Here is a 25,363-nt window from a genome sequence, read left to right on the forward strand (position 1 = left end):
TGCTCTGCTTGCTTTGCTCTCAGTTTTTCTCCTTGTTTCCTCTCTTGCTTCCCTTTTACCGTGTTTCCCCGAAAATAAGACCTAGCTGGACTATGAGCTCTAATGAGTCTTTTAGAGCAAAAATTAATATAAGACCTGGCCTTATTTTACCATAAGACCGGGTCTTTATAATAATATAATAAAAATAATAATAATATAATACCAGGTCTTATATTAAATTTTGCTCCAAAAGACGCATTAGAGCTGATGGTCAGGCTAGGTCTTATTTTCAGGGAAACACGTTATGTGAAGAGGCTGGTCTTTTCTAGAAATCAGAAGTTAATTAGAACATTTCTGGTTATATTTGGTATAATATTGAAGTCTTTTTAGATATATGGTTTTGTTCTTTCCCAATAGACAAGGTGTAATAAATAGCACTTTTGGTGAGCTCATTTCTCTTAGCTTCACACACTTTGTAGCATAGATCTTTTTAGATGTTCAAAAGAAATGAACAAATCTGGTTCACGAGACAGTTCCGATAAAATTTAGTCATTGATGAAGTACTTGATTCTTAGCCTGAAGGAATATTACCTACATTCTTTTTTTTAAAGATTTAATTCTCTTTTTATAGTTCTATTGAAAAATACTTGGAGTAGAGAGACTAAATAGCAAATGACCAAATGCACACAATATTGCACATTGAAAAACAAAATAAACCTTGAAGATTAATAGTGAATGCTCTATAAAATAAAACAATAACTCTTATTTTATAGAATTTTTTCTCATAAATCTGAAATAAGAAATTGTTCAAAATTTCAAGTTATTTATTAATAAGTATATTATAAATACATATTTTTAAATTTATAGGTTAGATAAAATACCTCCAAAATTAAATGTCACTTCCCATATAATCACTGTACAGAAGTCATATATACAATTTTTTGGCTTTCTAGTAATTTTATACCAAGCACTTGAAACAACATCCTTAAGGTTTAATAATATATTGCAATAATTCCATTTTTCACTTTTTAGAGTTTGATAGAAGACAGTCAATATCCTGAAGAATTTCAGAGGTTTTTTTCAGTGCCACTGCTACTCTGTTTTCATTATCTTCTTCGAGCAAGATTTCTGAATATTTTGGTTTGTAATTATCAGAAGACTGTTCATTTTTTTTGTTAGAAATCTGGTTTAGGACACCACTATTCTCCAATAATACTGAGTTGCTTAGTTAAGGAGTTTTTGCCCACATTTTTCATTATACAAGTATTTTTAATTTCAGAAAGCCTGGCCTTCATATTAAAATATGATTTCTTCATTGGGAGGAAGACCTCTTGGATACATCACAGAGTTGGGACTTCAGAACTCATGAAGTCTATCCCTTATACATGTAGAAACTAGAGTACAAGAGGGGGAAAAGAAGGAGTATGTATGTGTGTTTGGATGGCGATTTGTTGATAGGGAGGAAATGAAAGAATGAAAATCTCAGCAAACCTTTAGCTAGATTTACCAACAGAAAAAGAGAGAGGACTCAAATAAAATTGGAAGTGAAAAAGGAGATACCACAACGATACCACACAATACAAAGGATCATAAGAGACTATTATGAACAATTATACACCAACAAATTGGACAACCTAGAAGAAATGGATAAATTCCTAAAAACACACAATTTACCAAGACTGAATCACAAATTAATATAAAGTCTAAACAGACTGAATACTAGTAAGGAGATTGAATCAGTAATCAAAAACCTCCCAGAAACAGGAGCCCAGGACCACATGGTTTCACTGATGAATTCTACCAAACATTTAAAGAATACCAACCAATCCTTAAACTCCTCCAAAAAATAGAAGAGGGAATACTTTTCAAACCATTTTATGAGGCCAGCATTACCCTGACAACCACAACCAGACAAAGATACTATAAGAAAAGTATAGGCCTATATCCCTGATGAACATAGATGTAAAAATGCTCAACATGATGTACCTTCTACAGACAAGATGTATCCTGAATATCTTAAATATTACTCAGTGAAGCTCCGCAATATATGTCTGAATTCATATAAACTACAGTAATGAATTAAGCCTAGAATGGAAAGGGAATAATTATGCAGGAGAATACGTTGTGTTTAAAGGATACAGTTGAACTTCTGTATCTTTTCAAGTTCAGAAGCCACACACCTGTGGGGAAAAGAAAAGTTAAGTTCATGCTAGTTGTCTTGATTCTTTTTTATCCACAATATTTCAAATAAGCACTCTTGATTTTCTTTTTAATAAATGTTAGAATTTTATAAGAACCTAAAAGTTAAGAATTCTCTTCATAATAGCTTTATTTATCAACAAATCAACTTGATTCAACTGCTACTTACTGAGTGCTTTTAATGAGTAAGCTAAGGGAATAAAAGTCCCCACCTCAAGGACTTTTTTTTTTTCTTGGGGGTGGGGGATAGTGTGTTTTTCCAGGGCCCATCAACTCCAAATTATTGTCTTTCAATCTAGTTGTGGAGGGCACAGCTCAGCTCCAAGTCCAGTCACCGTTTTCAATATTTAGTTGCAGGGGGCACAGCCCACCATCCCATGCGGGGATTGAACTGGCAACCTTGTTGTCGAGAGCCTGTACTCTAACCAACTAAGCCATCTGCCCGTCCCTCCGGAAGCTCAGCGGCAGCTCAGTCTCTTCAATCTAGTTGTGGAGGACACAGATCACTGGCCCATGTGGGAATCGAACTAGCAACCCTGTTGTTCAGAGCTTGCGCTCTAACCAACTGAGCCATCCGGCCGCCCCTCAAGGACTTTTTAATCAAGTATTGATGTTTGAAGGTAATGGCCTTCCTGCTACAACTTCTTAGTACTAATCTGGCATACCCTCTATTTTCCTCTTTGAAGTTTACTTAAATTTTAAAAACCTACTAACATCCCATCACTTTTTGTAAAAGAAGTGATCTTCCTTGAAGTAATCTCTCGTTCCCTGAATTCCTGTAGATTATTTTAATTAATCATATACTTACTTGTAATGTCTTCTCTTGAACTATTTTATTTTCTGATATTAATACCTAGATTGTCTCTTTCAGGAAAATGGATCTTTTCTTATTCTATATTTTGCACACACAGTAAGACTTCATTGACATGGAACTCTTAGGGAATGGATGGTTTTGGAGGGCCAACTTTTTACACAGTTGAACTAGGTTGCAAAACATACATATTTTCTATTAAATTCCTTCTGGAATAGACTACCTACTCATTTCATTGTTTTCTTAAGCACAGTCTGTATACTAAACATTCTCTTCTTGACTTGAAGCGTTAACATTAACGTTGGCTCTTACCATGTTTCACAGAAATAGATTTTGGGGCAAGTGGTATGGGTAGAGGGATGTATACAACTCCACCAGAACCTCTTTACTTGTGTGTTCTTTTTCTCTTTCCTCATCAATAAAATATGAGCATGGCACACAACTAGAAAATAGCGTAACTCATCTAGCTCTCTAAAAAATTAATGAGGACATTAATGTCTAAAAGATCTCTTTATTCAAGTCACTAGAAAAGTCTTCTTCACAGTTCATAATAGAGTATGTGACTCGTCTACTGGCTTTACAAAATGGACCACATGTACCTTCCTTTCTGCTTACGCTCTTGTACTCCAGCCTATGGATGAAGAATGAAGGAGAACATTCATCGTTTTAAGCATCTGTGGCAAAGACTTGGATATGACTTACTCTAAAGCCTGATGATTCTTCATCATTGCAAAACACCATCTTTTTTTTATTATTATTATTTTTTTTACATAAGACACATTTTTCTGGTCATAAGCAACAATACAAACTACCCTTAATGCTGTTGCTCATATGATGCATCAACTTCTCATTAAAGATCTTCTATACTATTTTTTGACTAGCATCCTTATTAAAAAGTTGAATCAGTGAGCTAACAATAGATGAGTTGGAAATAGAAATACTGAAGTACAATTTAGGTAGCTGTTTATTGTTCAATCTCTCTCTCCAACCTACCCTCTTTGACAAGAAAACAATTTACAGTTAGAGATGTCTTAGAGGCTTTGCAAAGGAAATGGACCTATGGCAGGTGGCTGTATCTCCTCTCCCTATACCTCCTCAATTCCTTGGTCTCTCTGCTGTTCCTCATTGCTTCTACCCATAGCTGCTATCACCAATCTGCACTTCTCGACTCCCTCACTTTTTTATGTCTCGTCAGTTATCCTCTTCTAAGCTTCCATATAAAAAGGCATTTTACAAACTGTACCAGCTGGGCAATGATGAAGTGACTAATTTTATAGCTGTGTACAATTTCCCTTTCTTTGCAACTATGTCTTTTGCTAGCTACCTGGGCAATGTTTCTGCTCCCAAAGTCTAGTTGAAGAAGGAGGGATCTGGATAGCTGAATCCTTAAGACCTGAGATATTCAAATAACATCTACGGATTTGATTTGTACCTCTTTCTCTAAGCAACTTCAGAAAAGGTGGTAAGAATCAGGCTTAATGTTTATATTGTTTACACCATGCTATGCTCAAACACCTTGCAACTTACTTTAAAGCTTCCTAAATTATTCCTGGTATCCTTTTTTCCCAATATATTTAGATTACATTCTCAGTGATACTAACCTTCCTATGGTCATTTTTTTCTATTTAGGAACTTGTAATCATCAAGTCTGAATTCCTTTACTGATTACAGCATCCATTCAAAACTCACACTATAGCTAACAAAGAACATCTGCTCCATAAAAACTATCTTCTACTATCTCCACAGTCCAAAATATCCTTTCTTACCTCTCTCCTTGCTTCCTCCCTAAAATGTCTTAAGTTCGATAAATATTCCTTTGAAGCCCGGATCTAGTCCCCTGCACACTGAAAGGCACACAGGAGGGACTAAAATACTCGCTTTGTTTGTTGATTTGCCCATTAATTTTGTGGAGGTCAATAGGATAGAAATTATTTTAAAAACCAACTTTTCCTGAAAGCTTATTATGTTAGTCAACATTTTATTTCCTTTAAAATTACTAAAGTTTGGGGGAAAAAAAAAAAAAAAACCTTTAAAATTTTCCATAAAGTTTTCAGGATGAATTTCTCACATTGAAAGAGTCACCCATTTTGACATGAAGTTTTCTGAACTTCAGATGAAATATAATATGAATTGTAATAAATTAGATATCTAATTAAAGATAAATTATTTTTAATCTTAAGCTATCATAAACATTATAGAGTTAAATACACTTAACTAAGAAAAGGTTTTCTTGGGAAAAACATCTTAGAGTTTACCATTTGACATTTTAATTTTTGAGTATTAGTTGACTCTTCTACACAGATTAAATTTAAAAGAAATATAAATACCAATTTTCTTCAAGAAAAGAAGAGGAAGGATGTGTGGGCACCTCTCTCTCACTAGTCCGGGTCAGTCTTCTGCACCATGATATTACTGTTGTCACATATCTAGATTGAATACATTAAAAGAAATATTTGGAAAATAAACTTGTATAATATTTATAAATTCAAAAAATGAAAATAAAGTCATTAAAACAATTTGGGTAAAAAGGATAAAGAAAATATTCTAAAGTGAGGCATTTACCGGGCAATTCTCTGAATCTTTTTTCATTGGAAATAGAAAAGGCAATTTTTTCTCATTATTCATCCAGAAAAAGATTATTTACTCACATTCATGATTTAAAAAGATGAGATTTAAGAGTCAGAACAAAGTGGATACTTGGATTTCATTCAGTTCCAATTCAAATGTCTAAATTCTTAGTTTTTCAAAGAAAAATGAGTTTCATTAAATGTTATCATGTAAAGGTGTGTACCCATAAGACTAAGTGAACATTTGCTTTTTAAAATTAAATACATAAATACATACACATACATATATATATATATATATATGTATAATTATATGTAACTCCCTGAGTATACAAAACAAGTATCAAGTTTAATAAGATGAATATTCTGAAGTGACTGGCTGAAACAAATAGTAATGTTTGCTAAAAACACTATCTTTTTGAGGCAAATTATTCAAACTAGCAATGAGTGTTGGAGTATTTAGACCAAAATGCAATAAATCCCAACAGAAAAATAAATTCAAGAGGTAAAAAAGCAATTCTTTTGTGAACATTCTCAAAGTAAAATCATCAAAATGTCAAGAATATCACAAGTACAATGTTTATAATAACAAACTATATAAACCAAAAGAAGCATATTCATAAAAAGCTGATTTCAAGAATCTTCTCCATTTTAAGAATAACCAACCATCAGCTAATTAATTTTTTCCACTTTATAGAAATACACAGAAGTTTAGTTATTTGTGTTTGCAAACCTTGTTTAAAATTGGTTAGGGGATTAACTGGTTAACACAATTGACCACAACCTCCACAGCAAGCCAGTTATGTCTATAACACATTCATTTTGAAAAAATCACGTGAATACAAGTGGAAATGTTAAACCTGGCCTGATCTGTTTAGTTATGCTAGATGCCAATATGACTGTAAACTCTGGAACCTGTTGAAATGACTTCGTTCACATTGTCCACATGTAAAAACTAAAACAATATATAACATGTAAACAATGTTTATGTTTCCTCTCTGTCAATTAAAAGTTATTTAGTAACATGTAAATAATTAAAAAAAATTTTTTTCAGTACCTTTCATATGGTCCAGGATGTTCAATCTGAATTAACTGATCATGTCCATCAGGAAAAGTTAACTTACACCAACCTAAGTTGAGACCTTGATTTACCTTAAGAAGCAAGGAGGAAAGGTAAGTTTTATCACTGTAAAACTGAAAAACAAAACAAAACAAAAAAAAAACCTCTTCTAACTTAACAATATAAAAAAGTATATAAGTCGGGGGCCAGCCCGGTGGCTCAGGCGTTTAGAGCTCCATGCTCCTAACTCCAAAGGCTGCCGGTTCCATTCCCACATGGGCCAGTGGGCTCTCAACCACAAGGATGCCAGTTCAACAACTCGATTCCCACAAGGGATGGTGGGCTCCACCCCCTGCAACTAAGATTGAACACAGGCACCTTGAGCTGAGCTGCCCCCGGGATGGCTCAGTTGGTTGAGTGCCTTCTCTCAACCACAAGGTTGCGGGTTTGACTCCAAGGGATGGTGGACTGCGCCCCCTGCAAATAGCAATGGCAACTGGACCTGAACACAACTAAGACTGAAAGGACAACAACTTGAAGCTGAACAGCACCCTCCACAACTAAGATTGAAAGGACAACAACTTGACTTGGAAAAAAGTCCTGGAAGGTACCCACTGTTCCCCCAATAAAGTCCTGTTAAAAAAAAAAAAACAAAAAAAAGCCAAGTATATAAATAATTAAAAATTTATCTGACTAATTTAAAAGTTATATTTTACATGAGATACAGGTAATACTTAACCACCACTCATATAATTATCAGAAGAACAAAAATACTAGTCCCTCTCTGTATAATGAGTTATCTTTATAAAAAAGACTATTTGCCATACCTATCTGATATTTGGTAGGAATCCAATGAGATCATAAAGGCTCTTGACAGATTTTTATACTCCAAAATACAAATTGAGATAGAACAAAGAAAATAAAGTACCACAGTATTTCCACAGATAAAAAAAAATAAAAATACATTTCAGTCTGAAGTATACTCACCTGTGTCTTTTCTATAAAAGAGCCAAAATTCCAATTTAGGGTTAGAGTAACACCATCTAAAAAAATAACATGTACTTTGTCATCAGAGTATGCAAGAAATCTTCCCACGCTGGGTATGACTGATTCTCTCAAAAGCAAAGGCAGTATACTGTTATCATTTATCCCAGGTACCTAAAACCAAGTAAATAAAAAGGAGCAAGTAGAATTATGTGTTAATAAGATTTAAATGATTAATGAACTCGAAGGCAACTTGCAGATTCTTATGCAGAAGTTGAATATTGTAGAATCCTTATGTAAAAGCCTTAACTTTTCCAGAAGTGGATACCCAAACAATCTATTAGAAACAGTTTAAGTTCTAATGTCTTAGGAAAGTCACCATTTTGCTCTGAGCTTTACATAGAACACTAGGAAAGATTAGGAACTGCAGCAACATATAAGTTTATAATCAAATTAGTACAGATACAAAAATCAAAGTCTGAGAATTACTTCCTCCAAGTCGGCATTACAGAATTTACTTTTACAGTTATGGAAAGAGAGTAAATACTATAATATCAATGTTTATAATAACTATGTTTTTACATACAAATCCAATCAATTCCCCTGTCCTTCCCCCTCCATGTAAAAGAAAAAACAAAAACTATATAGAATAAAAATATAACATAAAAGCCTGATTTTGCAGTGTTTAAATGGATATTTTTCTGAGTAAACCAATATTATATTACAAAGAATTTCTCTCATGACTTAGATGAAAGTAATTTGAACTCAGGAGTATGTCTATATATAAATAATAAAACAATTTAAAAATATCTTGCTTTTGAAATAATTTTAAGATACCATTTTCCAGCACCATATACGATAATTATGGCTTAATGAAAGTCTCATCTTGGCACAATGCTGAAGAATCCTGTGAAGATGAAAAACACTACTTAAACATTTGCAAATGATGGCATTTTTCCAATTCTAGCAAACCATTCTCAATGCCATATGGCATTTTAGGCAAGTAGTTCATTTGCACTGAAATATGTGCAGACCTCTTCTTCCAGAAATCCTTATGCCCTAAGGAAACTACCACTGTTGTTTCCCTTTGTGCTAATCTTACCTAGTTAAGGTTATTCTTCTAATTTTTAGCAATGAAATGACTCCAAATAGAATTTTCAGGTGTTCCTTTATAAGAGGTGACAGATTCAGTGCCTAAAAGGTTTAGCACAGAGTGGATGTAAATCAACTGTTCCTAGGATATCAAATTACAAATCTCCTTCATATCTACTTTGGAAGTTGCTTAGACATCATTTATAAACATAATTTAATCCAACAATCTACTTTCATTCTTCTGAGTGCACTACAGATTAATATTTTTAAAAACATATTAACCCAAAATGAAACTACATTTCATCCTCTGTACACTCTCAGAAATTTTTATTACTATGATAAATAAGTATGAAAATGTTAAATGTATCATCAAATCCTCAACTTGATTCCAAGGAACCATAATGATGCCAAACTTACCCAGAGAAGTCATCTATTTCCTACTAGCACTTACTTACCATGTATGGATGTTTCTCCATATTTAACTTCACATTTCAAAGATGGAAATACTCTTTTAATGACATAGTGATTACCTTATTTTATAAATGATGAGACCAGAAAAGTTGACAGATTTTACAAAAGACATGTATTTCCATTCTATCTACCAATTCTTGATTTTGACCATTAGAAAAGGTATTAAGGTGCTCATTACATGATTTAGTTGAATATAAAGAACTTACCTGGTTGCCCGTTTAATTAGAGAACACACAGAAAACAGACTTCCGGGTCTGTCTGGTGGAAGGTTATTTACTGAATATGTTTTCTCTTCTCTCTGAAAATTAGTTTAAAATGAAAAATCTCAATAATAAATACTGGCCATTATTATGTAGCTGTTTTTTTCTTGAAATATGTATTTACATAGTGACAAAGCAGGCAGTTATTTTAACTTAATCTAAAGACCATAAAAGGTATATTTTTAAAGGTATTTTATGATACTTTTCCATTTTCCCTATCTATTCAAAAGTTATAGTTTCATAGCCTATAACTTACTGTCCAATTTAAATCCTAACTATACTTAACATGGTTACAAACTAATTTTCCTACACATTAGCAGGAAACGTATCACATAAGCTTTTTCCTTTAGACAAAACAAAACAAAACAAAAAAGCCCTACACATCAAAAAACTATTTTAATTGAATGAACATACCATTTTATTACACTTTATTAATGGAATAACTTGCTATAGTTTGTGGAAGATGACATTATTTACAGCCTTGGGTTCTTCAATTTTTTAAAAAAATTGTTATTTTGTTATCCCTTCTGTATTTCGTCTTTCTCAGACTCTTTAATGCTAGTGTTTCCCAGCACTCTGCCTCCAGCCTTCTCTTCTGGCTTTCTGATTTCTTCTTGGGTTATTTCCACAGGGTTCAAAGCTACAGTCATAATTATCATTACAGCAACAGCTAACATTTATTGAATACATATGTGCTAGGTGCTGTGCTATGCAGTTCACATGGATGATTTCATTTCTCAAAATAATTATGTAAGATAAAAATTATTAATGCCTATTTTTAGATGAGGAAACTGAGGCTTAAAGGCTAAGAATTAGTAGAGATCTGTTTTGAACCACAAGAGAGTGCAGCCCACACTTCAACATCAGTGAGAGAAAGACGGGCTTTGAAGTCAGACAGATCTGGATTCCAATCACTATAAAACATGTGGGACAGAATTTAGTATATAGCAGGTACTCAAAAAACAGTTTTTGCCATTTTATCCTGGACTGTAGACTTGAATTCTAAATCTCTACTTGGCTTATCCCCTGGATATCTGAGACATCTCAACTTCAACAAGTCAAAAAGAGAATTATCTTCATTTCAAAATTTGCGTTTCTCCTTCTCTACTTTCTATGTACCTCTGGTGTGTCAATTATCACATGCTGTTTCCTCTACTTGGTTTCCTCCTCCATCATCTCTTTGTGTCTGACTCTTGCTTTTCCTTCAGTTTCAGGAAAGCCATTATGGAGGTCCCACGGACAGGGTGAAATCCCCTAGTGATGTCCACAAGCACAGTACCCTCTACTTCTGCTTCTTGGTTTTCATTATAATTTCAATTTAATAGGTTTTTACTTAAGGTCTGTCTTCCCCGCTAGAATGGTTCTTCACAAAGGTAGGGGTTGTATTTGTTTTGCTACCCTCTGCATCCCCAGCATTTATTAGCACAGTGCTTACCACATAGTAGGCACTCAAAATGTCACATTTTAATTATTTATGTCTTTTCCCATTTTAATTATTTATGTTGGATACTGAGTTCCCTGAGCATTCTTGTTTTTTCTACTATCCTATTTCATCAATTCTAAAATGCTTATTTTTCACAATTTAACCTCTCTGAAATCTGGAATCACTTTATAATTAAGAACGTCTTACAATCACTATTAGGCAAATGGGGTTGAGATATAATAGAGTTTAAATCTATTGACTCATCCTGCTAAGATCAACCAATGGCCATCATTGAAACAATTGAGATTTGATAAAATTTTGGTTTAATACAGTGCCTGGTACCACCAGTCAATGATTTATTCAATAATTTGGCATCATTTTCAACTCCTTCCTCATCCTCAATATCTACTCAGTCATCAGTCCTTAATATTTTTTGTGTGTCCAGTCCTAACTTTTCATTCTCTACCACTGCCTGGCCCTCATACTTTCTTCCCGTGAACTACTGTAAATGTCTTCTAACTGGTTCTACAGCTTGAAGTTCCATCTCTTCCCCACTCCAGTTCATCTTCTGAAATGATCTAACAAAAATCTGGTATCACTTCCCTTCTTAAATCCTTCAGTGGCTCCCCAAATGCAATAGGGTTTCTCATACCCACTTATGAGTTAGCCCACCTTAGTGGTTTAGCCTCTTCTCTGGACATCCCCCACATTCTCCCTCTGTTCTAGCCTACTGAACAACAGCATTTTCATTTCTTTCAACACTTCACACTCGCCCCAGGATCCAGCTTCCAGTTAGGTGACATTTATCTACTGTTGTACAGACTAGCAATAATAGTATGTTAACCAAGCCAGGGCTTACCTCAAGTGTGGGCTAGTTAGTAAACAAACACTGATCCATAAGAAAAGCTCACACAGCATAAAGTGCTATGAAGAAAAAAAGATAGTGCACCATGATTGGGAGTGACATGGTGGCTTCTTTTTTAATTTGGATACCCAGGAAGAGCCTCCATGAGAAGGTGACATTCAAATAGAAACTTCGATGACAAGAAGCCAGTCAAGCAAAGAGTTGAGCCAGTAAAGTGTTCCCTGAGCTATATGCTCCTCTCTTGTATAACTGTCCTTTAGAATTACAGATCCCAGATTAGCCATGTCATCCTCCAGGTTTTTCTGGAGTTGCCAAGACTAGGTCAGGTGCCCCCCGTTATGTGGTCCCAAAACAAGATCTTCTCTCTACAGGAGCACTTACATTGTGAGTACTTGTCAATCTTTCCTTTTTAAAATTTTAATTATGTAAGTAATAATACATTACTATGTTTTTCTTGAAAAAAAAGTTTCAAGAGTACAAGATTTAATTCCTCCTGATCCTCCTCCCTCACAATATCGCAGATTCCTCCCCAAAAGTAACCACTTCAGTGTATATCTGTCCAGATCTTTCCCTGTGCATTTACACGTGTATTATATACAGTACAGGTTTGGGGTTTGTTTTTTGTTGTTTACACAAAAGACATCATTGTACATGTTCTTATGCAACTTTCATTTTTAACTCAACAGTGTCTTGGAGATCTTTCAATATCTGTCTCTCTTATGCACCTCCATTTTCCTCCTTCTTTTGAACAGCTGCACAGCAGTCCCATATCTGTTCACTAAAGCTTACATTTCCCTATTGATGAACATTTAGATTGCTTCCAGCATTTTGATACTACAATGACACAATCTACATCTTTGGCCATGCTTCTTTGTATATATGTGCTAATATTTTTCTGGGATACACACCTAGAAGCAGAATATCTGGCCAGTTTTGCTTGATATTATCAAATTGGCCTCCATGAACCATTTACACTCTTAACAAATACTATTAAAGCACCTCTTTTCCCACACCCTTGCTGGTAGTAGATAGTATCAACCTTTTAAGTTTTTGACAAGTTGAGTGAAAAATCTTATATCATTAATTTGCATTTCCCTGATGCAAGTAGTGAAGTTGAACATGTTTGCAAATATTATGGGGTATACATATTGTCTTTTGTAGTCTTATAACTATTCTTGTCCTTTACTCATTTTTCTATTAGGATTTTTGGGGCAGGGATCTTTTTATTATAGAATTATAGTATAGATTATTTTCTTCCACACCTTTGCCTGCCCTTTTGACTTTATCTCATTTAACTTTATCTCTTTAAATATTTAAAATTTAACACAAGATTGAAAATTTTTAAGCTGATCAAACTTTTCTTTTTTGCCTTCTGGTTTTTTGTATCGTACTTAAGAACAGCTCCCCTACCCCAAGATTATAAACATTCTTCTTCTGTATTTTATTTTAACAATTATAAAATTTGGTTTCTTACATTTAGCCCTTTAATCCATCTGGAATTTATTTGGGAATATGAGTGAAAGTAAGGAGCAAACAATTTTATACCAAAAAGAGAGCCAATTGCTTCTAGATCTTTTCACTCAAGTAGACAGAGGAGAGTGAAAGTGTGGCACACAGAGGTCTGAGAGTGAAACCTAATGCAGTCCACCACAAAGGCACAACTTGTTTGGAAGTTTTGTGTTTTATCCCCAAAGCTCATGCTTCTACTCTGTATGTTTCCTTTAGTATAAAAATCACCCCCTCCTTCTGACACCTTTCAGTAGAGCTGAAACTCCAGGAAGATGCACTGTATTCATCTTGTAGTTTTGCAAACTCCTGTTATACAGCAGTCAGTAGAAATGCATACTCGCTCTATTTGCTTTTTACTTGTCGCATGTACTACACACACACACACACACACACACACACACGTATTACTGGTCACACTTTCATTTCAGTTGTTAGCTTATCTGACTACTGGACTGTGAACCCTTGAGGGCAGGAACTCTTCGTCTTTACCTACAGCTTAATACAGCACCTGTCTGGGAATGCTCAATTAATATTTATTGAACAAATGAATACTTTCCTACAAATAGAACTCACCAGGGAATCTGTTCCAATATATACTAAAATAGTTATGAATGACATAATATTTGTGATTTACTTAAAATATAAAAAAATAGAGGGGGGGCAGAAGTATAGATGAAACAAGCTGGGTGATGGGTACATGAAGGTCTGCTACACTTCTCTTTCTACTTTTGTATATGTTTGAAACTGCACAGTTAAAAAAAAAATCTGTTCTATTTTTAACTCTTTTCCCTAGCATCTCTGATAATCTTATCACTTAAATACTCTACTCTGGAAAAAAAAAAAAACACTACTCTGTAAGAGAGAAAGAAAACACATTTATTTATTATGTTCCATCCTACAAGGCAAAGCCGTGTGATACTATGGTGATCCCTATTAAAGGGTGGATGTCAAATGTAGGATTTGGAACAAGCAAATTAAGACTTAGTAACAAAATACCCACTTTATTACATTTTGATCTGATATATTAAATAGATCATGTCATGTTTCACTGTTTTCAACAACAGAAAACAATCTTGTTCAACTTTCTAGTTGTACATAAAGATTTAGCAGTTAAGAGGTATTTAAAATATGCAAACAATACATGGCTGGGGCAAAAACAATGTGCTTTTTAATGTGCAAATATTGATTCAAAGAAGTATATTGATTCAAAGTAATACTGCTGATTTTAGTGTTTCCCATTGATAAATTCTATGACAGAAGAAATTTAACCTCTGATTTAAACACAAATTGCTTAGGCAAATGGAAGACAGAATACAGTACGAGAATACAGTAAAAATAAGGCGGTGAATAATTATTATGCCGATGCTGGCAGTAAGGTTATATTAATTGTCCAGACTAAGTAGTTGCAAGCAATGTTATATAAAGATCAAATTTCCCATATATATATATTCAGAATTATTTGGAAATAGTTATATACCAAAAATCTTCTTGAGCTGAGATCTCATTGTCAGCTTACCTCTCCTGATCCTTCTCGAATAGAGTAGTATGTAAAATAGTTCCCGAAATAAGCTCCTTCTGATTTGAACACAGATCCATCCCCAGGATAAATCTCTATTGAGTTCATATTTTTATGGGTAAGTCTAAGGAAAAGAAATAATCACTTAAATTTTCTTTCTAATTGAGATTAAAGGCAATAATCAAAAAAAAAAAAAAAGCAAAGAAGTATAAGTTTTTACCTACCTAGCAAATGGATAATTTCATACTCTATACCCTTAACCAACTAAATTAATTTGTTTGCAAAAAATAGTGGAGCACATAGAATTGGTTAAAGTATCTTTTTCAACAACTAAACTCAGCTTTTGGAAGTCAGGCATCTTGTCTTATCACACTGGTATCCCCACTGCCAATTACAATGGCTGGCACATAATACCACCAAAGCAATACCCATTGCCTAGGAGTTAAATATAACAACTCTAAACCTGAAAATAAGATTATTCTTTAATAATGAAACTAGTTGAATCAATGCCTGATGGATGAGATTAGCCATGTGTAGAAGGAACCATCCCTAAGAGAAGATGACTGATTATACCTGGAGTAGCCAGGTACAATCAAGGAATTGGGTATATAATATATAAAAACTTGAGCCAAGTCAATTTTATTGAAACATATATGAAGAATATGTTGTCAGAAGCAAGTGGGTCCTCTTGCAGGGAAAGGAGCCCAAAGAACAAACATTTCACAGTACTCTTCCAGCATTATTTAAAAGTGAACCCCTAGATCTGACCACACTAGTATTCCCATCACTAGGGAGGTCTACTTAGTAGTGAGGTAGGGGTCATTCAATGGAATACTCCAGGCACAGAGCAGCCACTCAATGAGTATTTGCTGAGTGAATGAAAGCCGAAATCACCCTTAGGCTCCTAACTTCTCTAATTCCATGCTCAGTGGGCAACCTTTTGATATAACTAATTCAGACAACTGGATCCCCTGATGCTTGGAAGGGGTGTGTAAATAGCTGACACGAGTATTTCGTTCACTAGCAAAACTAATCCCTCACTGGCTTTGGAGTTGTCACAAAAAATCTTGTGAGTATGGTCAATGTGACTTAGCAACAAAATCCCTGTGCCCTAATGTAATTAAGTTTTGATACCTGTAAACCTCAAGACCAAACAAAAGAGCATGGTGGCTCCCACAAAACTGTTGTACAAGTGTACTGCAAGGTTAGTCCTGTCTACTCTGATTTAGTATCACTAAATACTCGTAGCTCTAACTCCAACACAGGTGCCTTACCTGTATGTAATACCCTTATACCAAACCACTTTCACTAGTTCAGGATAGGAATATTCTTCTTCATCAGACGGTCTCTGTGAAAGTGAATCACAAAAATTCCACCTGTGAAGAATAAAATACAAGCTATTGATTCTGGTTGCTCAACATAATTACCTTGAAAAGTCAACAAAATAGTGCTTCTGTAACTAGATTTATTTCTTAATTTATTAGATCAAAAAAAAAGTAAAAATATGAAAGTATATTAATTTAAAAATGAGTTAATTTTCCATGAATTTTCAATAATCTCATTATTGAATCTCAGCACAATTACATAAATTAACAATTTTACTAAGTTTTAAAATTTAAGATTCAAGCAACAAATATTTACTGAAGTATCTATGGTGGGCCAGGCACTGTATATACACTGGTAATATATTAGGTTGGTGCAAAACTAATTGTGGTTTTTGCAATTTTTAACCTTTAAAACCGCAATTACTTTTGCACCAACCAAAAAGCAAACATCACTGTCCTCAATGGAAATCCCTGTCTAGATGTTATATAGTAAATACTGAGCAGAAAGAAAGTAGAATTACTGGATGTATAAGAACCTCCTCTCTAAGGACTTCAGGATAACAGCCTCAGTGAGGCTTTCTGGAGACCTGGAGATGAGCATAACTGCGGGAGCTGAAAGAGATAAAGGGAGTGTTCCTGGAAGAAGAGCAAATGCAAGTGGTGAAAGAAAGCCTGAGCAGGCATTCTAGGGATTGCAAGAAGTCCAGTTTAGCAAGAGTAGAGAAAGCAAGGGCAAGGGTGGTGAGAGAGTGGAGGATCACAGACACCGGAAGGGACCAGATAATGGAAGGCCTGTGAAGCCATGTTTAAGGGCAATGCGCTTCAGTCTAAAACCAGAGGCAGGTTATTGAAAAAGTGTTAATTTAGGAGCATAAATCTCTTTTGATGCATACTTATAATACTGGAATTTCCTATTTTATCTAGATAATCATGACAAGACTGAAAATCATTCCCATATTTTAAGTAACAAATATGTTCTCAGAGAATACCTAGGATCAAATCGCAATTCTACACGTACTATGCGTAGCTGTGTGACTTTGCTCAGGTTATTTAATATTTCTATGTCTCAAGGTACAAAAGAAGGAACCAGTGACCATACTTGTCAGATCTGTGCTCCAACAATGGCGGTAACAGGCTCCACTGCACGGCACCTGTTGCTCCCCTGTACTTGCTCCCACAGAGTCCCGTGTAGAACCCCGGGCCATCCCTTTCCACATTTTAATCTTTTCAGCGACAATGACCCTCACTAGACTCGAAGCTCCTAGAAAGCTTAGACTGTGTCCTAGTCGTCTCTATAGTCTCTGTGCTTAACAAATCATCAGTGTAGTCAGCCTTCCATAAGCATTCAATCCATGGACATAGGGTAAGAAACATAAGCAATACATTTGCTAGGGAAATTTACTATCAGTTTTAAGCAAAGTTCTGGATTAACTGAATGAGCTCTCCTCATAACTGGTATCAGATTAGGAAAAAAAATTATCCTTAGGACTGGTGCTGACAAAATAAGTCATTCTTTCATTACCTGTGCAAGTGTGGGACAGGACAGCTGAGTAACAAGGCCCTGGGAAGAACGGAGACCTCTTTTCCTCTTTCTTCTGAAACATCAGAAGTTAAAATTCTACTCTGGGTGATATTTACATCAATTCCAGATACATTGCTGATTTTACTATGAAAATGAAGTGCTAAAGACAAAGGGTATTTCCATTCGTCTGGACAGGAGGCCACACACCAGCGCTGTTTTACCCATGTGTATACATATGTGTGCTTTGTGCCAAGCGAATGCAGTGCCTCCCTCCCTTCACTTCTGTTTACACAGCTCTTCTTCTCTAAAGGTTCTTTGGATTTCATGATCTGACAGTGAAGTGCATTATCTTTCTTCTTCAGTCTCTGTCCTGATAAACTTTCATTTGTGTAGATTTTGCCTGTTTTCTCAATTAGTTTGTCCTTTTTGGCATGATTATTTTTTTCTGACAATACTCTAGATGAGTCTGGCTTCTGGCTTGTTTTACACAAAAAATGTACTGTGAATTCATGTTGAGATTTGGGCAGGCAAAGGTATGCATGGCCATCTAAGGATGATATCTTCACGGTGCCATTCTGCATGCATATCATGCGATCATCCATATCCAGACTGGGCCATCTCACTTCTGAGATGTCAATGAAGATATGCTGAGTTGAGAGGAGAAAAAGAGATACGTATGTTTTGTTAACAGACCAATTTTTCCACACATTTGATACTTATGTATTGTGTAAGAAAACTCTTAAAAAGTTTTGTGTTTTACTACCTAGAGAGCATGATAAAGGAGAGTCAGGTGTCAGCCTATATATGGTTTTCCACAGAATATTTGATATTGTTAAAATTATCTTTTTAGAAAGAGAAGTAACATACACACACACACACACACACACACACACTGACAAAAACTGATAGAAAAGAAGAAAAAAATCATCCTGACTATATTTTGTATTAGGCATTTTTGTTTAAAATATACAATGAATTAGAGATCAATAGATTTTTCAGCCCCTGCCAAAAGTCTACTCTGAAAAAGAATATAAATGAGGGAAGACCAGCACTATACTGTACTATATTAAAAGCAATCACAACTTAAGTGGTATGGAACTAGCATAAAAATCATTGGCAAAATAACTCAGAGAATTCACATCAGACTTAATCAGACTTAAGGGGCAGACTTAATCATATCTTAGAATGTTACATGTGATAACATAAGCTTTTCAAGACAGGCAGGGGAAAAGGAAAATTATTTACTAAATAATACTGGAATTATTAAATAAAAATAGATAACATATACAAAGTACATGTCCTAGATAAGCACCTGGCACACCATATACTAAAAGAAATTCCAGATGGCTTAAAGAATAACATTTTTAAAGTTGAATTATTCAATGGTAAATTGATCCTGACCAATATCAAAAACACACTGGTAACAGGTAGCAGTGCCTGACGCATCTTTTCATATAAGATAAAAATAGTGAGTTATATAACAGTTTTTAATCAATTAATCTTGTCAACAGTTAAACATTTCAACTTCCATTTACGTAAAGTCTTCAATTTACAAAAACTATTGTCAAGACATCCTCTTAAATTTACAATGCTGTTTATGTGTACAGATGTTAGTACACTAAAATTAAAGGCAGTATGCATTGATGGCAAACCTGGTATGTAAGGGTGGTCAGTTAAGTTCTCTCTTCTAGAATTAGACTATCTAATAATCCCACTTTAGCATCAGCAGCAAACTATGCAGTTTCAGTGAATAAAGTTATTAAAAAGTTACAGTGGAAAAAATATCCTTGTAGACTAAGTACAGCTTAAAATTTTTCACGGCTCCTTTGCCATAAGACAATATAATAGAAAACTACTCAATAGGCAGGCAAGCATCATGACAACAGCAGAAAGTGGTTAAAAGACACAGTCTTCAGCGTCAAACAAATTGGGCTCAAATCCTGACGTTGCCACTCAGAAAATTTCCATGGACGAGCTAGGTAACTCTGAGATTTAGTTCTCTCACCTATAAAAAGGGGCTAATATCCATTCAATATACCTTTGCTGACAGGTTGGATACGCATTTTGATCAGTAGGTACCTAAGGCATTCTAGTGTTAGTAAATTTTTTTTTTTAAGAAAATAGGAAATTTATTAGCATGATGGAAGAGCCAATAGTTATATCTGATTCAATGTCATAAGCAATCTTTTTCCAGCTCTTGGTTTTGCTTTCCTCTATGGGGGCTTCAGTCTTAGCCATGCCCTCCCAGCGTGGTGACAGAGACGGCTACCAATGGCTCCAGGCTGATGGGTTACCAGCTTAGCCACTCCAAGGAAGGATTCCCCTTTGACCTAGAAGATCCAGCAGACGTCTGAGGGTGGAATCTCATTGGCAGGTGTGCCTTTTGGACATCCCAGAACAAAGCACAGTGACCAGGCCTGGAGCTAAAAGGAGAGGTCAGTCCCTGTCAAACTATGTGAACTCAGTAAATATTTTTAATATTCCTAGTTCTTAGCACATAGTATACCCTCAATAAATGACAGTTACAATTATTCCTAAAAGTTCAAAATAAACAAAAGAATAAAAATTGTATACTCATAAGTAGTTACACATCTACTACATATTATCAAATAAGTACACATAAACTATTAAAAATGGCCACACAATTTCTTAATTTTGATGTCTCTGAGAATCAAAAGTTACCAATCTGAAAAGTTCTGAGTATAATCGTTGGCTTAAAAAAAAAAAACAAGAAGAAGAAGAAGGCAAAGAGATGAACTATGTACTTTCTGTGTCTCAATCAAATATACAAAATATCAAGACTCCCAAGTCTAGTGAAATACAAAGTCCTATGTATTCTATAGCAGCCTGTCTATTGTCAAGTGTCACAAGTAAAAAGACTAAATATTAAACACCTGTTTCTAATTACTTGTCCTCAAATATTACTTATAAAAATGAGATTTACAAAAATTACCTTTTTTCTCTCAGAAGGTATAATGCTTTCAGATAAAAAAGGGCAAGTGGCAAAAGAATTTCGAAAATCTAGGGCTCTCTGTAGTTGCTCCTACAAAACAGATAGAAATGTAATCTTAAAAAATGATTTGAAAATCAATTTTGAATGACAGTAATCCAGAATTCAAATTACTTTCCACATTCTGGCCACCTCAACAATATTTTGGTATTAAAAAGAGTAGTTTTTGTGTCATCTTTACTTACTCGGTAAGTGCTAATAACAAAGTGTGTCCTTTGACGAATTCTTTCTGGTTGTTCTAAAGGATGTGCTGAAACAAGGGGTGCCTTTTCAAATAAAAATTCAGAGCCACAGGGAGAAAGCTGCAGTCTGGATCCATCAACATACTGTACTTGCACTGAATCATCTTCATAAAGTACCATTTGCACTTCAGCCGCCATTACAATAACTATGGATAAAACTCCTTCCAAGGGGAAGACTAAAGGAAAAAGGAAACACAGTAGCACAAATAGTTCTCTTAATGTACAAAAGTTCTATCAAAATAAACAGATGCATAATCTAAGAACATAAGTAAAAACATATTGCCATTGCATTTACCTTACTTTTGTTGGAGGAAGTGATTATCTTACTACATACACTTAAATAATCTGAAATTAACATCAACAGAATTGATTTTACTCCTTGATTTACGCCTTGATTTTAACTCCTTAAGGCTTTGCTCCAGTGTGGGAACATAACCTAGAGGGAAAAGATAGCCCACCAAGTTATAACTGCCTTTATAATTTCAGTAGCTTTACTTCTTCTTAAATTTAATTTCTGAAAATTATATGCTCAGTATCTTATTTCAAATAACAATAAGAATACAGCATATCATTGTAATCTATGCAAAAGGCAAGCCAAAAGTAACTATTAGGCCTAAAAGAAAACAACACCTGGATTCTTGTCCCTAGCCTGGCATTAAGGAAATAGTTTCATTTCACTGCTGAGCAAGCTAATCTCCTAGTGTCTTGGATTCATGCTCATCTCACTGATTTCAATTTCTTCTTCTACACTTCTAAAATGACTCTGTATCTTCACCTATGCTTTCCAGATAGGTATGATGGGAGTGGAATTAAAGGGTTGGGTTGTATTCATACCCACCGTTTACTAGCTATAAGCTTCAAGTCATTTGTTTCCTTATTTGTAAAATGGGGATAGTAAAAGGATTGTTGTGAGGATTAAATGAGACAACACATATGGCAATACCTAATATTGTGAATGTCACCTTGTAGGAGCTCAATAAACATGATTCCTTTCTAACACTAATGGCATCTCCTTCTAGGACATTATTCTTTCTAACCCCCATCCCCTTCTAGGAAATTATCTCCTTCTACTATTCAGGTGATCAAGATTCATCCGACAGAAAAAAAATAACTTTCCATAGATACCTCTTCCCCAGTTTACCCCTATTTCCTACCAATAAACCTTTCAAGCGTAGTATCCAGTCAATGTCCACTTTCTCTTCCATTAATCTTCAATCTATTACAATCCAGCTTTCTCCTCCACCTCTCTCTTGAAATTGTTTCACAATGGTCACTAATGTTTCCCTACATCCAGTGACTTCAATCTTCATCCTACTAAACTAGTAAACCTTTGACAGCATTGTCCATCTTCTCCTGCAGCAAACACAGTCTTCCTCTGCCGTTTATTTAAAAACAAAAAACAAAAACAGGCCGCCAGGGCTTCTCCCCTACATCTACCTCTGTTTTCAGTTTAATCATTCTTCATCATCCTCTGAAATCAAGGATTCTTCAAGACCTGACCTTAGACTCCATTTCAATACTCAAGTTGGTTTTATGCCCACCATTGCTTTTTTTCTTAAATCTTACCCCATTTCAATGTCTGGAATCAGGCACATGTGATTGGCCTATAATCACTTGTGGAATATGTCAGGATATCTTAAACCATATGGTCTCTCCTGAGGAGATTCACACAACTTTATTTTCTCTAAAGAATTTCCAAATTGACCAGACCTTTCTCCAGAGCATCCAGTTGCCTCCTGGACTCTCTTCATGTCTCTGTACCACAGATAAATCAAATGCAACGTGGAACTTAATCACTCCCACCAAAAACTGCCTCCTGTAAATATCCCCGAAATTTTTCACTTTCACTCTTACCTCCCTCAAGTTCCGTCTACATACAGTAGTCAGAGGGATCTTTTAAAATAAAAATGAGATATTTCACTCCTTGGCTCACAACCTACCATTCGCACTCAGAATAAAATCCAAATTCCTAACCATGGCCTGTAAAAGCCCCACAATCTGGCCCCCTCTACCTCTCAAAATGTCATCTCCTAACTCTCAACATCCTTGTTCAGGACCCTTTAGCTCCATCGACCTTTTTCATGTTTTTTAAACAAGCTCTTGCCCATCTCAGAACCTTTACACTGTTCTTTTTGCCTAGCATGTCCTTTTCCCTGGCTTACCACATGGCTGGCTCTTTTTCACCATTAAAATCTCACACAAATGTCACTTCTTCAAAGGCCTGGCTTGGCCATCTCAGTTGAAGATGCTCCCAACCATCTTCCAATCACTTTTTTATTCATGCCACCTTTTTTCTTCATGGCATCTATTACTATTAAAACTGATTCTTAATTAATTAATTTAAAAAACGGATTCTATTTACTTACTCACTTTTTGTCTTTTCCCATTAGGATATAAACTCAATCAAAGCAGACTTCATCTTGTTCACAATTATATCTCTGGCATCTAAAACAATACTTGACAAATAATAAGGATGCAATAAATATTTACCTAATGATGAAAGAATAAGTAAATGTTTAAATTCTTGCTTTTCTTGAATTTGCAATTTGAGTTAATGACATTTCAATGTTAGCAATATTTGACTTCTCACTCTGTTGTTTCCCTCCACACTCTTGTAACAAGTCCTGTTGATTTTGTAAGTCTCTCTCAGGAACCTGGCTCCTCCTTTTCTATTTCAGGCCATCAACTCTCAATTCCTGTAACTATCTGGGGCCTTTTGCCAGCTTCTTCTTTCTTCAATCCATTTCCAGCATTGCTGTCATAGGTAACTTTCCACAACCCAGACCATACTAACCACTTTACATCACTAGTTTACATACTTGTTAAATGGCAATAAATATTCTTGGCCATATGATGTCTACTAGCATTTTCAGAAAAAAAAAAGGTGCCTATACACAGGTGGAAAACTTATATTTTCTGATACCAATTAGGAAAAGGTCTCTATCTTTGGCTAGGTTTAATTTTTTAATAAACAGTTTATTGAGGTATAATTGTTGTTTAAGTAAGAAGCATACACAAGAAAGAGTAGAATGTCTAAAGATCCTGGCATATCATAATCCGGCCCCAATCCACAACTCCAGCCACAACTCTACAGTCTGTTTGTGTTTTCACCACCCAGCGCATTACGTATGAATACGTTTAACAATCAAAAAGCCACAAATCTGTTGTTGACATCAACGGGAACCTAATTTTTCAAAATGCGATATCTAGTTACAGAAAAAGCCTCACCAAAACAAACCAACGTCTTGAATTCACACAGCAGTTCTGACCTTACAAGTCGTGGAAATGAGACCAATCAACGGCTCATGTGCTTTAATTTGCCAAAATGCTCGAAGCTGCAACGTCTACGCCTGCCCACAGACTGCTTCTCGAGAAATATTTCTTGAATTTGACAAGTTACCAACAAGTGATGTTTCTTGATGAAAGAAAACAATCACAACCGCAGAGGAGTAAGGCCACAGGGAGAGCGTTTTGGCCGACACGTCCGTCAAGTTTGAGTAGCGGAAATAGCGGCAGCGGCAACAGCAGCGATGATCTAGGAGGAAAAAAACACAGGCAAACAACAGAAATTCAAACCTTCCCGCACCCTGGGGAAGCGGCTTTCCTCTCCGGAAATACAAATACCGGAAGTCCCGCCCTGACCGCGCCCTCCGCTCCAGGGACCACGCCCCGTCGCACGCCTAGAGAAAGGCGGGACCGGAAGTGCAAATGGTTAGGGAGCTCTCAGTCCGGAATCTACTGGAGGACTCTTCGGTGTTTACTTCCGGTACCCACACGTAACCTATCGGACCTGCTTGTGACAGCCTGTGAGGACCGGCGTTCTGACGGTCCAGCCCAGCTAACTACACGGGTGGGTTTTAGTGGAGTGATGCTTATTTAACTGTCTAAACGACCGTTATACTTCAATAAAGCTGTTAAAGAAGAACTCGGCCAAAAATAGACACTTCTTCCTAATTTGGTATCAGAAAATAGGTCTTTCAACTATGTATCTGCACCTTTATTTTTTCTAAATATAATGTGTGTGCTATATTTATTTATTGCCATTAAACAAGTATTTATGGAGTGCCTGCTATGTGCTGGGCACGCTGGGGATTAAAGCAGAGACTGAGACCCAGGGTCAAAGATGGAAACTAGAGATTAACTGGAAAGAAAGGATTAGACAATAATTTGATCCCAGTTGTAGTAAGTGTTCTTTCTAAAGTAAAATGTTTGTGAGAGCACATAGTGGACAGGCCTAACCTAGGCTCAGGAAATATTTCCACTGAAATCCAAAGGATAGATAGGTGTTAGGTAGAGAAGAAAGGTGTTTCAAGACTGGGTAACAGCCTGCGTTAAAACCCTGAAGCCCAAAGGAAAGATTTTGCCCTTAAAAGGGCTGAAAGAAAGCCAGTTTGGTTTGAGAATGATTAAATAAAAAAAGAGGACTTTCGGGCAGAGAAGCCTGAAATGGAGCTGTAAGGTAGGCAGGGCATGATTGTTATCAATGTATGGATTGTGGACTTACCTTAAAAGCAATGATGAACTATCA

The 25,363-nt window shown here is 35.4% G+C and overlaps 1 protein-coding gene across 9 annotated transcripts; it reads right to left on the minus strand.

Moving 5' to 3' along the window:
- Nucleotides 1-784: 784 nt before the first annotated feature.
- On the minus strand, nt 785-24,442 carry C7H5orf34 (chromosome 7 C5orf34 homolog). 9 transcript variants are annotated; one of them, XM_033110802.1, is made up of 14 exons: nt 24,105-24,375; nt 23,206-23,291; nt 20,779-21,011; nt 20,537-20,626; nt 17,584-18,230; nt 16,011-16,112; nt 14,737-14,860; nt 9,370-9,461; nt 8,438-8,507; nt 7,604-7,774; nt 6,614-6,708; nt 5,317-5,415; nt 2,119-2,159; nt 785-1,194 (listed from the first exon to the last, which is right to left on the minus strand). In XM_033110802.1, the coding sequence occupies exons 3-14, from the start codon at nt 20,971-20,973 to the stop codon at nt 1,001-1,003; spliced, it is 1,920 nt and encodes a 639-aa protein (XP_032966693.1). In that variant the 5' UTR covers nt 20,974-21,011; nt 23,206-23,291; nt 24,105-24,375; the 3' UTR covers nt 785-1,000. The 9 variants fall into 9 exon arrangements, with proteins under 9 accessions (XP_032966693.1, XP_032966692.1, XP_032966691.1 ...); XM_033110801.1 differs by having other exon boundaries at nt 23,206-23,325; XM_033110800.1 differs by having other exon boundaries at nt 24,064-24,375.
- Nucleotides 24,443-25,363: the final 921 nt, after the last annotated feature.

This window comes from Rhinolophus ferrumequinum, chromosome 7 (assembly GCF_004115265.2).
Source record: "Rhinolophus ferrumequinum isolate MPI-CBG mRhiFer1 chromosome 7, mRhiFer1_v1.p, whole genome shotgun sequence".
NCBI lineage: Eukaryota > Metazoa > Chordata > Mammalia > Chiroptera > Rhinolophidae > Rhinolophus > Rhinolophus ferrumequinum.